Below are 15,358 nucleotides of genomic sequence, written 5' to 3' on the forward strand. Positions count from 1 at the left end.
AAGCAGTCACCTCTGCTAGCGACTCCGCAGCGTCTGGGGCACTTGCAGCCTTGAAACATCTGGGGTGAATATCGAGGGATTTGGAGCATTCCATGTATTTATGTACATCTTTTTTCCCACTTCTGACCTGATGTATTTCCATGTCAGAAAAGCCGTGGTTTTGTTGGAGGAAGGTGCCAAAAAGGTACTAAATCTGACAGGCCTACAATGAATCATTTGTGTAGATAAGCACAATGGGTCACTGAATTTCCAGGAAATATTTGTTCCGTGTAATCAAATGAGCAGTTAGTCAATGGACAGGAGGCTGGCAGAGCAGAACAGGGAGAAGCTTGTAAACAAGCAGCTCATATCTTAGAGGGCTCTCGGTGTTGTTGGAGGTTACGAATTGCCAGAATCAGAGTTCTGTGATACGAGAAGTAACAAGTGCAGCCCAACCACCCTGGAAAAAGTGCTTCAGAGAACCAGCTGCTCTGCCTGTGCAGTCATCAGATGCCCTTTTTGAAAGCAAATTTAGGGCATCATAACACTTGATGTCTGCCTGAAGTTAGTTGTATGGGGAAATTATAACCCTGTACTCCGTTGATGCAAGGTAGGATGTGGAGGTGAGGGGCTGTAGTGGTAACTACAGAGCTGCTTCTGGGCGTGGATGTGGTTTTTTGGGAAACATCACCTTTCTGGGTTTTGTGTGTTGGTTTGAAAGGGCTCTAAACAGTATCTACTTGTCTATGAGAATGAAGTAGCTGAGAAAAGAGTCTTCACTGCCAGTGATTACTGATCCTCCAGCACTGCTTGTGAGAACACCTGTGTTTTCCAGAAAATGATCTTGAAAAGACCTGGTTCTGGACCAGGAGAGCCCTTCTGCCCTGGCAGGGGACTCAGCAGTTCCCCATGGACCCCGGCTGCAGATGCCATGAGCTTTGGTTGTGTGGCCTCAGCTCAAAGGCAAGGAAGGTGGTCCTGCTCCTCTAACGGCACCTCTGATCACATTAAAGGTTTCCTGACCAAATCTAGCGGGTAGGTATGGAGAAGCAGGGGTGCCAGGGTGACGGGCACAAACACCCCCTGTGCCGCAGCAGCAGCCTGGCTCTGTGGCATTACAGCCGCCTGGGGCAGCTGGACCAAGGCAGAGGAGGGTGCTGGAGGAATGCTGTGCTATCTTAAGAGATGATGCTAGCAGGGGAAAATGCACTGAATCTCAAGGCATATAACAAGCCTTGCCTGTTAAATGCACAGCAGTGGTTTTATTTCTGTAACGTGGGAGGTACGCTGGCAGGCTGAAGTCAGCTTTGCTTTCCCCTGTGGTTATTACACATGTTTCTCTGGCTGGTCAACTGCCAGGCTGCAAAAGAGGACACTGGCTGGCCATTATTTCCTAGTTACTTCATTTGCAGCCAGCCACATGGTAAATTAATTGTGTACTGGTCTGTCTGCTGGTAAAGTGGAAAGAAAAAGAGGGAGGGTGATGCTGTGCTCCTCTGTGCAGAGCAAATGCTGTGAGAGAGCTGTTCTCTCAGCCTGCCAGTTTAAGAAGTGGATTTTTAAAAATGTATTGATCGTAAAGTTAGACTAACAACTTCTGCCACAGAATCTGGCTTGGTACTTCTCACTGTTACATGGAAGGCCAGAAACCAGCCAGTTGGTATAGAAGTGCAAGTGAATAACCTAGTACACGTTTCTTCCATTGCTCAGTTGTCAGCTCACAGGCTTTCACTCCCTTTTGCTTTCAGACACCCACGATGCCGTCTTGCGATTCAACGGGGCTCCTATCAGCGGCTTTCAAGAAGATGTGGGGCAAAAGACCACAATTCGTCTTGTGAACTCCCAGGTAGGTCTGGCGAACACGTGCCAAGCGTGGCAGAGCTGCGTGCCGCCGCTGCACCCCGGGCAGCTGGGAGGCAGGCTGAAACAACAGCATCCGCGGGGCTTCTGGGCTCATCTGCTGCTGGGACCTCTTTGAAATTAAGTTGGAGAGAACAGGGCTTTCCATCTGATTTCTCCCGTCCTTAGCAGATAGCTGCAGGATGGGAGCGTCTTTCCTTGTAAGAGGGGACAGTTGGTCATGAGGTTGCCGCAGTTAAACTAGCACGTGCTATCGGACCTGCCATAGCCTGCTGGCGGTGTACAGCGGGCACAAGGTGATCTGATTTTTGTCTTGGCTTGAAATGTCTTTGTTGGAGAAGGAAGGCTGGCTGCTTGCTGGCTGCTGTGCTTTGGGAGCACAAGGCAGGAACGACACCACGGCTCAGCTAATGCTCAGCAAACAGGGGTGTGCCAAGAGGTGATCTGTGCCCCAGAGATGGGTGTGAAGAATGAAGGAAGTTTATTTGGCTTTTAATAAAGGAACAATACGTCTTTTCTGCCCAGCGATGACACAGACTGTAGACAACGTGTTAACCAGGGCTGTTAAATGGCTGAAGGCACTTTTAGAGCTGTAGCCTGTGTGCAGCCAGGAGGGGTGTGGGCTCTGGTGGGGGAGCCGTAGGGTCCAGGACCTCATTGCAGAGCACGGCAGAAAGTACCTTCAATGCAAGGCATTGTGTATAGAGTTACATTTTTCCCGACTCTTCAAGAGCTCTTTCTAGGTATGAGGCTGTCCTTCTGCTCAATTTCTTTGGACTTCAGTAGGCTTTGAAATTAATTAGGTTAGGGCCATGTCTAGCAACATGCTAGCAGGGTTGGTGTGCCACCCATTCAGGAGCAGAGTGAGACCTGCAGAAGAGACCATCGCTGCCTTAGCTATGTCTGAGACTGTACCTTCTTCCACATAGCTGTTGCCCTTCGTGTTTGCCCATCTCAGTGCAGGGTGGAGTTCAAGTGCAGACGTGCAAAGAAAAGAGGATATCACAGCAGCATGTGCTGGGGAGGGGATGGAGTGGGGCAGTAAAATACTGAATAGGCCAAGAGTCGCTGAATGAAAGACCTGGTGCAGCACTGCAGCACAGGGTGTGAGCACCCAGGAAGAGGAGGAGGCGGCTGTAGGCACAGCAGGGCTGAGGGGGAGAGCGGAGAAGAGATGGGGGACTGAAGTGTAGCTTTTGTACTCCAGAACCAAAAAAGGCCATTCCCTTTCCTCACCCCAAAGCTAAGATTTTACAGGCGCAGAGTTTTCTCATCTGCTCCTCTGTGAGGAGTCCATACATGCTGCCCTGTAACAAGGTTTGAAGTTTCTCAAAGCAGCAGCAGGAGTTTGGCCATCCCCTTCAAAGGCAAGACACGTAGCTAGCTTGTAACCAGTTTCTCTAGTTTGTTTTGTGTGTCTTTTGAATTATGTTCTTGCTTCTTGTGCAAATGCCGTTTCTACCTCCTCCTGCTCTTGGGTCTCGCCTTGTCCCCTTGCTACTGTGCTCTGTTCTCTGCTCGCTGCATCTAGGTTCCTCTGCGTTAAACCACCAGTCAGATGTGGGTCAGTTTGTCCTTTCTGAACCTGTCTGGTTTTAGCAGATGTGTCTGGCTGCTGACATCCTTTTTCCTCTGTCCCCTTTGACCTCTCTGGTTTTTTTTAATCTGTCCCTTCCATATGCATTTTTACTATGTCAGATAGGTGCTATCGCTTAAGAAAACTTTCTCTGGAGGATGTGCTCATTTGCCAAACTTACTGTGATATGAAGTCATTTACCAGCAAAAACATGTACATGACCCATGTGATACCAGGGTTATCTGCACAGGGAGGAGGCTAACTGTGATTGTACAGCTGTAATAACTCTCCATGTGGATGCTCTTGTTTTGGACCAAGTGTAGTTGTCGTCACGTTGTTACAGCGCTGCTGTTCTCCATGCAGATCAGCCTGTAGCCATGGGTGATGTTTTTCATCTGCCACCATCCCCTCTGAAAGGAGACACCAGCTTAGAAAACTTCAATTACAGGGAGAGCAAAATTGTTGGGAGCTTTTAGAGCCTCAGGTTAACTCAAAATGCAGCATTGACCTAGCTGCTGAAAGGGCAAAAGATGCTCTCATGTGAATAGCACAGGAGTCTCTCTTTTGGAGTTTCTAAGGTGAAGAGCTCTAATTGTGGTCCCTGTTATCTTCAGGGATCACTAGATTGAGAACCTGGTTTTCTTCTGTGGTTTTATTTGCACTTTTAATGGTGCTGTTCTAGCCACGGCAACATCATTTGAACCTTCTTGTTGGTGGGGTTGCCTGATGGCACGTTGTTTTTCCGTACTGCAGGAGCTGTGCTGTGCCTTGCAGAGCTCTCACAGGCATCAGGTGCTACTGGACAAGCTGCAATCTGTTCTTGGTCTGTTGGGCTTTTCTTTTGTTAGAAGTGGTCACTGGGAACAAGGATGGGATGGTGGCTTGGCTGCTCTTATTTTGGCTCTCGCCAAATATGAAGGAAATGGGATCTCCTGAATCTAGTCTGCCAAAACAAGTCTGTATTGAATAGTATTTCTTTGGTATGTGTGGCCAGTGGCCCTAAGTTGTTTAATAATTATTTTAAGCTATTTTTCTGTAATTTGCTGACCAGTCTTTAGCACATATCTGGGGATGGATGCTTTCAACAGTAGAGTGGGCTATCTTGTACGTGGGTGTACAGGGAAAGATTAATAGATTGCTACTGGCAGGAAGGGGAGAAATTTGGGATCCTTGCTAGGATAGGCTTGTAGGTCCCCAGGCTCGGAAGTTGTTCTCAATAAAGACATTCTTTTAACACTGCCTTGCTTATTTTTTTAAACCTTCACTAGGTCATCAGTACTGCTTCCTTTAATGGCATGTTTTCCTGCAGCCTTACCCAAGGCATCAATTTGCCCTGGGAAAGCAGTCACGTCTTGCAAAAATAAGGGCTGAACAGCGTGCAGGGGGAGCGCCAATGTCATTGTGTAGGACAGAGCTCCTTTCTAGGAGAACTGACCAAGGACCAGAGTACCTCCTGCCTCCCAGCCCTTGTTTACAGTTCTTGGCTGGCTCCTGGCTGTCATGGAGAGCACGGTCTGCTTTGGCAGCCTTTGCTGTTATTGCCACTAATGAGTCTGCAGGGAGGAAGAGAAAGGAGATAGCACATCGGTGGAATAGAGTAATATTGTGATGGGAAAGGGGAGCGTGTTTAGATTACCAGGGCATTGACTGCGGTAGTTGGAGAGAAGGAACTCGTTTTGATGCGGTCAGTAAACATACCAGGAGGTTAGGGGCTGTATTAGCAAGATGCTTGCTAAACAGTGAATTGGTTAAAGGACAAATAAACTAGGAAATCAATAGATCAGTTGACTAATTAGGATGAAAAAGCTGGGCAAGAAACAGAAGTCATGTAGCAATTCAAGGGAATTTAGCTGCTTGGAAGGACTGGGTCGCTACTGGACAGATCAGGTAGGTGCGGTCTGGGGAGCCAGGTTCCTCCAGCAGGCGGGTTAAGTGGCTGATAGATAATTAGTAGTGCCAAGAGCCAGCTCCGTGGGGTGGGGGGGGATAGAAACAGCAAACTCCTTGTGGCTGTGGAGGGGCTCCCCCCCGGCTGCTTACCCCTTGGTGGCTTCTGTGCCTGTCACAGCTCTCTCCAGGGGTTTGTGTGCCTCTGCCAACTCACATGGCTTTGCTTGGCTGACCTTTGCTTTTTCTGATGCACAGCCTCTCTCCAAAGCTCCTTTCATGTGTTTCACATCAGAAAAGTGCCTGAAAGATTTCTAGCCTTTAAATAGAAACACTGAAATGAAAATGAAGGCCCTGTGCCTGTCCCGTGGCAGCGCTCCATCCCGCTTGTCCCTGGCGAGGGGTGGCTGGTGCCAGCAGCCGTGCCCCCTCCCTGCCGCTGCAATCCTGGAGCTCAGGCTGGAGTTCACACCTGCGGCACCGCATGCTCCCGCTAACAGGTGCCCTAGATGTTGTAGCTCCTCCGAGGAAATGAAAGCAGACAGTACATATGGTCCAAGCCAGAGCCTAAACCCGTGGAGTTAAGAACAGATGTGAGGGAACCCTTCTCGCTTTTGGAATAATTCACCTCTGGGCTGGCCAGTGTCCTTGTGCTCTGGTTGGGGGGATGGCCAGCGAGGCTGGGGGCAGCTGGGATACTCGAGGATAAATTGGCTAGCTCTTAACTAGATCCGTGGAGAAAATCGAGACAAGTGGGAGCTGCTTTTTATGGTCATGCTTTTCTGCAGCAGATGCTTACAAGCTGTCCCTGTGGTGGTTATGCCTTTGGGTGGGGAGGACAGGAGAGCAATCCCTGTCTTGTGTGATCCTGCCTGTTTGCTTTTTGCTGCAGACCTGGGTTCCCCTGGGGTGTCACAAGCTGTGGCGGTGGTGTGCAGGCTGCAGCGGCCACCCTCTCTGTGTGAACCACCGGGTTGTGTTCACTTGGGAAAGCCTCTGGTGGAGCCGCCTCTCCCCACTGGTGCTGCCTGCAGCCCCCGTGCCTTGCTGTTGGGGTGCTTCCCTTCCCGTGGCCGCTCCCAGGAGGTGCAGAGCTCCCTTGCCCGAGCTGCACCCCCCGCACTGGGGAGGCGAGGGGGGCTCCGGGGGGCTGGGCACGCCGTGCTGTCCTGCCTTTTGCACTGGTGGTCCCGCCGCAGGGCGGCGGGGCGCTGAGCCCTGGCTGCTGACTCCATGCTGCTCAGGAGAAATCACCCCCGTGCAGATGTTTTTTGCATCAAGTGACTTTTCTTGATAAAGCCAACCGTGTGTTTGCGTTGGGCTCCTCCTGGGCTGTGCTGGTGACTGGTGGCAGCGACTGATGTTCTCACATGCTTCTGGTAGCTGGGGCGATGGTATCCTGCGTACGAGGGGGTCGCTCTGCAGGTCCTGTCCTTGTTTTATTATTGAAGATGGATAGAGGAAGCCTTGCAACGGCAGTTTTCCTTGTGAGCCTCCGCTGCATCCTCTGCTGGTAGATAGGGCATCACTCGGGGGTCGTGTCCCTGCCTGCATGCGGTGGCTGTGGCTGTAGTCCCCTGTGGTTTAGTGCTTGGCTGCCTGCTAAATCTGACAGCATGCTGTACGTTATTGTATTTCTTGTTGTTATTCAAGCTTGTCACTGTTGAGGAGCAGCAGTTCCTGAGGGAAGCACTGTATAACACTGGAATCTTAATTGTCTGGGATCCAGCACCATATCATGCAGAAATTCATGAGGTAAGGCTGAGTTTTCTGTAAGTAAAATCAGATTCATATGCTTCAAAGTGTGTCAGCCCACTTCCTCTTAATGCGGGCAATCACTCATCTTTAAGGCCATTTTTGTTTACTTCTTTGATATCATGGATGTATCTGTACGTGCTTCTGAGAGTATCCTGTGCGCGGGTGCTCCTAGGCAGACCCTTGCCTGTTCCTGATGCCGGTGAGGGCCTCCGACCAGGTGTAACAGGTCACCACCTTTACTGTCCCCTGGGCTGGTGCTGCAGTGAGGAGATCACTGCTGGCTGCAGCAGCTGTCATCTCTCAGAGGGTGACCTCCTCTTCCTGACAGTCGCTGTAAGATTTGCGGATGGTTGATGCTTGCGTATTTCAAGCCCCAGTCAGACATGAGATACACTTGATGCATTATGAACAGATTGGGAAACCCTCTGAAGATCTTAGCAAATGTCTCCTCTCCGCATCAGCTAGACTTTCACTTGTGGGTGTTGCAGTCCTTCTAGCAGTCTCTTTTCATTCTGAGTACAAAAGAGTGTTATTTGATGGGTGATGAGCTTTGGAAGCACAGGGTGAAAGCAGGTAGAAGTGAATAGTCCATTCTTAGCTTTTCTTTTAAGCTCTGCCTGTAACTGAGAGGTCTTTGCATTCCTTTCTCTGGGCTGCATTTCCTATTTTCTCACTGATGTTTATTTTTGTGTTTTGTCCCACACCTCCAGGAGACATGAGGGTGTATGTACAGCGTGTTCAAGAGTCAGTAAAACCAGGATGGGATATTCTTAGCATGGGAAAAAAACCTTCAAAATAATTTTAAGAAAACATAAACCATTCCTAAGTGTTTTTACTGGAAGGGGAAGCTTTAGGATGCAAATCAGTTCAGCCTGGTTTGGGAGGCAGTGCCTGCAGAACTGGATGCTCCTCTCCAGCGTGGAGAGGGTTCGGGGCCTGTAACGTTTAAGACTGAGCTCTCAATGTCATCTGCTCTTGGGAGGTGCAGAATGAAATTATGCAAGATGCTGATTTCATTTAATGGTCCTTCACTGAGATCTGGGTTTTCCTTGCTCTGTGCACCAAGTCAAGTCATTCATCCTCGTTTCCTGTTGGTTATAGGAAACAGTGGGCTAGGAGTAAAAACAGTGGGCTAGGAGTAAAAACAGTGGGGTAGGGGTAAAAAATCTGACTTCTTGTTTCCATTTTGCAGTGGTACAGAAAACCAGACTACAACTTTTTTGAAAGCTATAAGTCATACCGTAGTGCACATCCAGAGCAGCCTTTCTATATCCTGAATCCAAAAATGCAGTGGCAACTTTGGGATATTCTGCAGGAGAATTCTCTGGAGCATATTCAACCTAATCCGCCATCATCAGGAATGCTTGGTAAGATAATTGCCCTCTGAACTTCTCTTTCAGTTTGCAGGCAGGAACTCCCCAGGATGCCTTTTTTTTTTTCAAAGGCAACTACAAATTTATGGTGCTTATCAGAGTTATTTTTACAGTGTTTGTCTTATGCCAGAATTTAAGCTTCCTGTCTTTAAAGTAGCAGCTCAGTTGTGTTAAAGTAAGCAGTTTGCAGCATTGCTCTGAAACAGCAGTTACAAACATGGCCTGGTTCCATGTGAAAACAGAAGAGCAGATTGCAACACTGAGATGGTCTCGAGAATTCCTAGCTTCTAGCACCAAAGCAGTTCCCATAGGGTGCAAGAGGAAGGGTACAGCTCCTGCAGCCTCACAGCTTGTCAGGCAGATAAATCTGGTTACTGCAGATGAAATCTAAGTGCCTGCCTGTTTATGCTTTCCATATATAAATATGGAAATGTGTATATATATATATATGTATATATATATGTATGGAAAAATATATACAGCTAAAGACTTACTGGGGGGCTGGGGCTGGTCAGACTCAATAGTTGCCTTGAAAAGTTCAGTGATATTACTCCTTATTCAGCATGCTCACGTCTTGTTTGTCAGCACGCTAAATCCAGCCTGTTGGCGAAGAGGCTCGTTTTACATTCTGCTGTTGCAAAGCTTTTCCTTCTTACTGGAGAGCAGATCTCATGACCAGCTGAATAAAAAGGAGTGAACTTCTTGGGAAGTTCACATGTATTTGAAATCACAGCGTTAGACATGTGGTCATCTTTGCCACATGGATGTCCAGCTTGCTGTGCTTCAGCCCCTCCTCTGCTCCCATCGCTGCTGGGACACAGGCACCCTTCTACCTCCGTGTAAACAGAGCCACTTCTTATTTCTGCTGGTTGGATGTCTAGTTTTCTTCCAGAACTTTGCTCTCACCTAGCACCTATGGCTTCACTGCTGGGATATATGTGCAGAACAGCTGCGTAACAGCATAGTCGATGATTTCAGCAGCAAAATCGCTGTTCACTGGAGCTGGGGGCTTGAAGGCAGGCGCCGGGCTGTGTCAGACAGCACATTCCTCTGTCACTTAACTTTGGGCCATGTTACATGCTTTGTAAAACAAGCCACCTTGCCAGGCTCAGGGGCACTGACACGTTCCAGCTGGCAGCTCTGGGTTTCCTGGAAGGCCTAAACACGAATGGAAACTGTCATTCGAAAAGGTGGATGGAAATGTGTTTAGAATGCACCTTAGTTAAACAAGTGGTTTCATGGATGGGTTCTTCTAATGTTTTGCAAACTGTGTTCATCATGTCACAGTCCCTCATGTCTCAGGTACTGCATGAGTTTTTTGGTGCTGTTATACCTTTCCCTAGTATATTTTTGCTATTTCTTGCACTAAAAGAAAAGTAGCCAATACCCTGTGGCTTCTGATCTGGCCAGAAGGGTGGTCTGTGCCCGGCACTGGCCGTTGTGTCCCCTGGTGTTCGTGTCCCTCGTGTCGGGACACAGGAGGGCAGCACCGCTCTGCTGCGGGGCGGCGGGGGGTGGGGGTGGGCCTCCATACCCCCTGCACCCCCGGGGGCAGTGGGGGAGAGGGCAAGGTCTCATCGCTGCTTACCCGAGCAGGTTTGAGATGGGCTGCTTGGATCACCTGGATCATAGAACACGGAGGTTGGTAATGACCTCTGAGATCATCAAGTCCAGCTGCTAAGCCAGGGCTGCTGAGCAACCACTACACCACGTCCCTAAGAACGGCACCTACACGTTTTTTTTAAACACCTCCAGGGATGGCAACTCCACCACCTCCTTGGGCAGCCTGTTCCAGTGCTTGACCACCCTTTTAGCGAAAAAAGTTTTCCTAATCCCCAATCTAAACCTCCCCTGGTGCAACCTGAGGCTGTTTCCTCTTGTCCTGTTGCTTCTCATCCGGGAGCAGAGCCCGACCCCCCTTCCCCGCGGCCCCTGTCAGGCAGCCGTAGGGAGCAGTACTTGCAATGCACGGTTGGCAGACACCTACGTTTCCACAAAGGTCGTGGAGAATGGTGGCACTCCTAGAAACTGGCCATTCGACATGGCTGTCACTGCAAACAGCCTGCTGTGATCCAGTCAATCATACCTTGTGCAAGAAAGGGCTTCAGAACACAGCCCCATCTGGCCAGGCGTGTTTTCTCCCTGCCTCGTCTAAATATTCAGCCAGGAGACCCTTTCCCTTGGAGCTGGCTGCTCCTTGCTGACCACCCGTCTCGCTGGAATGTTTCATCGGTGCTCTGTTTTTTTTCCCTCCCTAGGCATCGTGATCATGATGACGCTCTGCGATGAGGTGGACGTGTACGAATTTCTCCCTTCCAAACGGCAGACGGACATTTGCCACTATTACCAGAAGTTTCACGACCGTGCGTGTACCATGGGAGCTTACCACCCCCTCCTGTTTGAGAAAAACTTGGTGAAACATATAAACCAGGGCACAGATGAGGACATCTATACGCACGGGAAAGTTACTTTGCCCGGCTTCCGAAAGGTGCATTGCTAGCGGACCAGTTTTTAGCGTGTTTAGGGATTTTTTTCTTGACCGTCAAAGCACTTTTTAAATCAGGGTTGTCAGATTTGTTAGGTCTAAGCACTGGCATGTTTTGATAGCTCTTCATCTTGCAGCACTTGCTCTTAAGACTTGATTGCCTGACTTCTCCCACCTGTAAGGCAGCGTTAATACAGTGCGGTACGTCCACGCGGTATCTGCATGAGCCACTGCAATAAATTTACTCCCGCTGGAGCCAGGCTCATGCAGCAGGTGGATATCTCTGTCTTCATCTCAGCTGGTGATGGTGTATGGGAGATGCAGGAGATGCTTTCTGAGCAGAGATTGCGTGAGTCACGATCGAATGCCAAATACTGTTTGGTTTGCTTCAGAGGGGTTATGACAGCCGAGAACCTGGTCCATTGAGAAACTGGAAAAATAATTTAAAACTTGTTCCCGTAGTCCTAGGAGCTCTTTGGACCAGGGCTGATTTATGGAAACAGTCGAAGCTGTGTACTGATAAGCTAAACTCCTAGTCTACAATATTTGATTTTATAAACACTTTGAAAGGAAGTTGCCATGGTTATTGTACAAAGTGTAAGACTTTTGAAACCATTCAGATGGTATTTTTGGCAAAGGAAGAGGGAGGCAACTCACAACTTGGTGATTCTTGCAAGACTTTTTAATCTTTTTACCTTTTTCTGGTTTTTTTAATAGCTTAAAATAAATTTTAGTGAACATTTACTTCTACAGTACAGTGCTGTGCTTGGTACAGAAGAAGCCTTATTTCAAAAATGTTTTGGGGAAGATGCTCTGAGACACAAATGCTCCCGTTTGGGAGTACTCACTGGAAGTCGGTACCTCTTTCCAGCTCTCTGCTGATCTACTTTTGCAACTGTTGGCAAATTACTTGCAGGCTCGTCTCCAGTAACAGAAATACCACATAGCTGCTGCTAGATGAGTTCCGCTTCTCCGCCAGCTACCTGAGGTGATCTCTCAGCTGCTGTGTGCTTTTTCTGAACAGGTGGGGGGCAGACGCATTGCTTCCATGCTTCAGGAGCGGTGGGGAGGGAGAGCATGCTCTGCTTCTCGTACTCAAACACAGACGGAATTGAGGAGGCACCTTCTTTCTGCTCGGGGACTCCCCCGTGGCAGCGTGGTGGTAGTAGCAGCTCTGCAGCCTCTGTGTGTCGGTGAGATCACCTTCCCTGTCCTCTTCTGTACTGATGTGTTTCATGATGTCTGTAAAGAAAGCTTTTTCTTCTCCTGTTTTGAATAAATCCTGTGAAGTCATTGGCCTCTTCCTGCCTTGGTGAAAGCGGTATAAATGTTGCTCGGTGACCCTGGGGACTTTTACCAGCCTTGCATCGGCGCAGGCAGAGGTGGGAGGGAGCTGCTCACCAGCTGGTTTCACTGAGCCCACCACTCTTGTCCCATCTGGGTGAGGGGGCCGCTGCAGGGCTGTTCTCAGCTCTCAGGCTGGCTTTCTGCACGCCCGTCTGTTGGGATGGATTGGATCTGTCAGTGTTAATGAATTGTATTTGCAGTGTGTATTCTGCAATTGTATTTGTGATTTGTGTTTGTATTCTGCAGCGCTCCTGCAAGAAGAAGATGTCAGACGGGCTCCCCAGGGTCCTTCAGAGCCCTCGGTTACATGTGGGCAATAGTGTTGCACTGGGCATGGAATTTCAAACAGTATGCTAACAGTTTTAGCTAGATCCAACGTGTGATCCATTTGCAATCTAGAGAGAGTCTTACATGACAGGAATTATGACAGAGCTTAAAATAGGCCAGCGTTAACTCTTTTTTTTTTTCCTCCTTGGCTGCATAGATCCAAATCTAATATACATCACAAGTGATGACAAGTCTGGTGTTTGGAAGAGCCAAGTTTAAGTTAGTGGGCAGTAATAGCTAGACTGTAACAAAAGCCTTATCCCTCCTGCAGTTGCTGTTTCCAGAGTATGAATGGCTTTCTACCCATGTGGAAAGCAGGAAGAGGGCAACACCGCCCCTTACAGTGAGCCACTGAAGGGCCAGATGCTGGGAAAGATGTTCCGTAATGGTATGGGAAGGGTGTGGGGCAAGGTCAGCAAGTCTGGGGAGGAGGAGAAGGAAGGCATTATTTTAGGTTTTGATGTAGGAAAGACCACCACAATCAAAAGGAGAGATATATCTGTTTATTGGTTAGAAAGACTCTTCCTTAGCTGTAACTTCATAGCTCCTCCCTGCGGTATAAACTAACTTACAGCATTGCAGAAGCTCTGGTCTTTGAAGTGCTGAAAGGGATGGCAACTTTAGCTTCATTTCGGAGAGACACAGTCCTGAATTGTCTTCACTTCAAGTTCAACCTTTGCATTATCCAGTATTCCACCTATTTCTGCAGCTGTGCTGGTTAATTGGCAAAAAGTGTATTTTAGTATGACAGTGGACTGGTCGATAGGCTGTCAGGGTACCTCGTTTCTAAGTGTGGGCTCTTGGGAGCACATACCGGTCCTGTCTTGCCATTTTGAAAGCCTAGCTGATCCAGATTGTAAAAATAGCTTTTTAAAGACCTAGAATTGCAAAACCAGAGAGAGTTTCTGGAGGAAATAGCAACCTTTGATAGGACTTGTGGCAATAAAATATTATAGGTTATTTAGAGAAGGCAGTAGAGACCGATTTGTGATGTTAAGGAAGTGAAAGGGGTTTTCTCCACGCTATGAATATACCCGTCTTACAAAAGAGCCTGGTCTTAAATGTTTTAACATGCAATATGGGGCAAAGATTGTTCTGCTCTCCAGCTGGAAACCATTCCTTCCTCTTTGCCTTCAGGTGTACTGGAGAGCCAGGGGCGGGGGTGCGGAGGGGGGTCTGGTAAGATCAGAGCCCCAAGGAGGGAAGCGCAGCTGTCAGGGCCTCACGGTTGGATGAGGAAATATTTGGGCAATGCAGAAGCAATGACAGTATGTTACTGGCAGAGGAACGTTGGACTTCATTGTCTTTGAAGGAGAGCTTTCATTGTCTGGGCTGACAAGATGGCCTGTGGGTTGTTTGGCTTTCACTGAAGAAAAAAAAAAAAAAAGATAAAAGTTCCAGAAATCCAAATGGTATGCACCTGAGTCAACACACCCTTCCTCACCTCCCCGAAAAGAATAGAGTGGTTGGGTGGGAGCTAGATCTGGCAAGACACTAGTATAAAAAACCCCAAAGAAATCCATGCTGGCACTTCCTGGAGAGAAGGACGAGCCACCCCAGCCACGTATTCCTTTTGTTCTCTGTGCACACACCCAGCTGAAGGTACGGGTACAAGACTGGTGGCTTAGTCTTCTCTGTTGTGTATCACGAAGTCTGATGCTCTTGCTCAGCGCTGTGGATTTTTCTTTTCAATTGTGAATTGTACCAGCCTGGCAGGGGAGCACGTTCACATGCTTCAGGTGACAATACAAGGCACAGTGCAGAAGCATCAGGCTTCATCTTGGCACAGATAATTTGTGTGCATGGCCATATATGTATCTTAGCTCCTAGGAAATGCTTCAGAAACCATATGTCATGGAAATTCCCTGGTGCATTTATAGGGGAAGGTGGGAAAGAGCTTGTGGTGGGGGTTTGGGCATGTTATTGGGTGTCCTGAGAAGAGAAGCTGCCTGCAGCCATCGTGCTCAGCACAGCATCACCTGGAGCTAATGAGCTCGCTGGGGAATGGTGGGAGTGAGCTGTGACCCAGCTGGCTTTGTGCCTCGCCTGAGGTGAGAAGGAGCCACAGGTCAGGGCTGCTTCCTGAAGGCAGAACTTGCAAGGAAGAGGATGTGCTGGTTTTTAAAACACGGATGAGGGAAGACTGGTATGTAGCCCTCTCTGCTTGTAAGCAAGTAGCTTCTCTTTTTGTGCTAAATTTGGTGAGCTGCTCGGCAGCCTTGTCTTGTGAAAGGTATGGAAAATGGGTTCAGTATGAAAGACTGGGACTAGTCACCCTGATAACATGACAGAGGGAGATCTGGCATCTCCTGGCAGTGGTAATGCACAGCTCAGGTCATGCACAGCTTGCCTGCTGTTCTGGAGCTGGGTGTGGAGGGATCCTTTTGGGGGGATTGTGTTAGAGGGTTGCAAACTCAGCAGCCTCATGCTATCTCCACTGAAAAAGGAAGGAGCCCTTGTATGGGCCAGCTTTCATACTCCCTGTTTCATCCAAGTCCTGTGAACTGCCTTCCTCCTCTAGAGAAGCAGCCTCTGCTGCTCTTTATCCTGCAGGATGCTGGCTCTGCGCTCGGGTGGCTCTCGGGCCACAGTCCCACTGCTCCCACAGGGAGAGCTCTGCAGCTCGCAGGTATATTGTTCCTTCGCCTATTTGCTTTTCTGAGTGTGTGTGCTGGCAGGCATCCCTCTGCCTGCAGGCAGCCTGCGTCCAGTGGCAGGGCAGGCACTCCTGCCTGTGTCTGGGAGAGGCTGAGGTGATGCCCTGGG

The 15,358-nt window shown here is 48.9% G+C and overlaps 1 protein-coding gene across 12 annotated transcripts in view; it reads left to right on the forward strand.

The window, feature by feature from the left end:
• ST6GAL1 (ST6 beta-galactoside alpha-2,6-sialyltransferase 1) overlaps positions 1–12,211 on the forward strand; it is a 47,725-nt gene extending 35,514 nt beyond the window's left edge. For 11 of the 12 annotated variants that reach the window (XM_040612911.1, XM_040612908.1, XM_040612910.1 and 8 more), the window contains 4 exons: positions 1,728–1,825; positions 6,956–7,057; positions 8,253–8,427; positions 10,692–12,211. In XM_040612911.1, coding sequence (XP_040468845.1) covers positions 1,728–1,825; positions 6,956–7,057; positions 8,253–8,427; positions 10,692–10,933 — 617 coding nt within the window. In that variant the 3' untranslated portion in view covers positions 10,934–12,211. Of the gene's footprint in view, positions 1–1,727; positions 1,826–6,472; positions 6,790–6,955; positions 7,058–8,252; positions 8,428–10,691 lie in introns of those variants that run through there. The other variant, XM_040612920.1, reaches the window with a different exon arrangement.
• The last annotated feature ends 3,147 nt before the right edge of the window (positions 12,212–15,358 follow it).

Source organism: Falco naumanni, chromosome 13 (assembly GCF_017639655.2).
Source record: "Falco naumanni isolate bFalNau1 chromosome 13, bFalNau1.pat, whole genome shotgun sequence".
In the NCBI taxonomy this organism is placed as follows: domain Eukaryota; kingdom Metazoa; phylum Chordata; class Aves; order Falconiformes; family Falconidae; genus Falco; species Falco naumanni.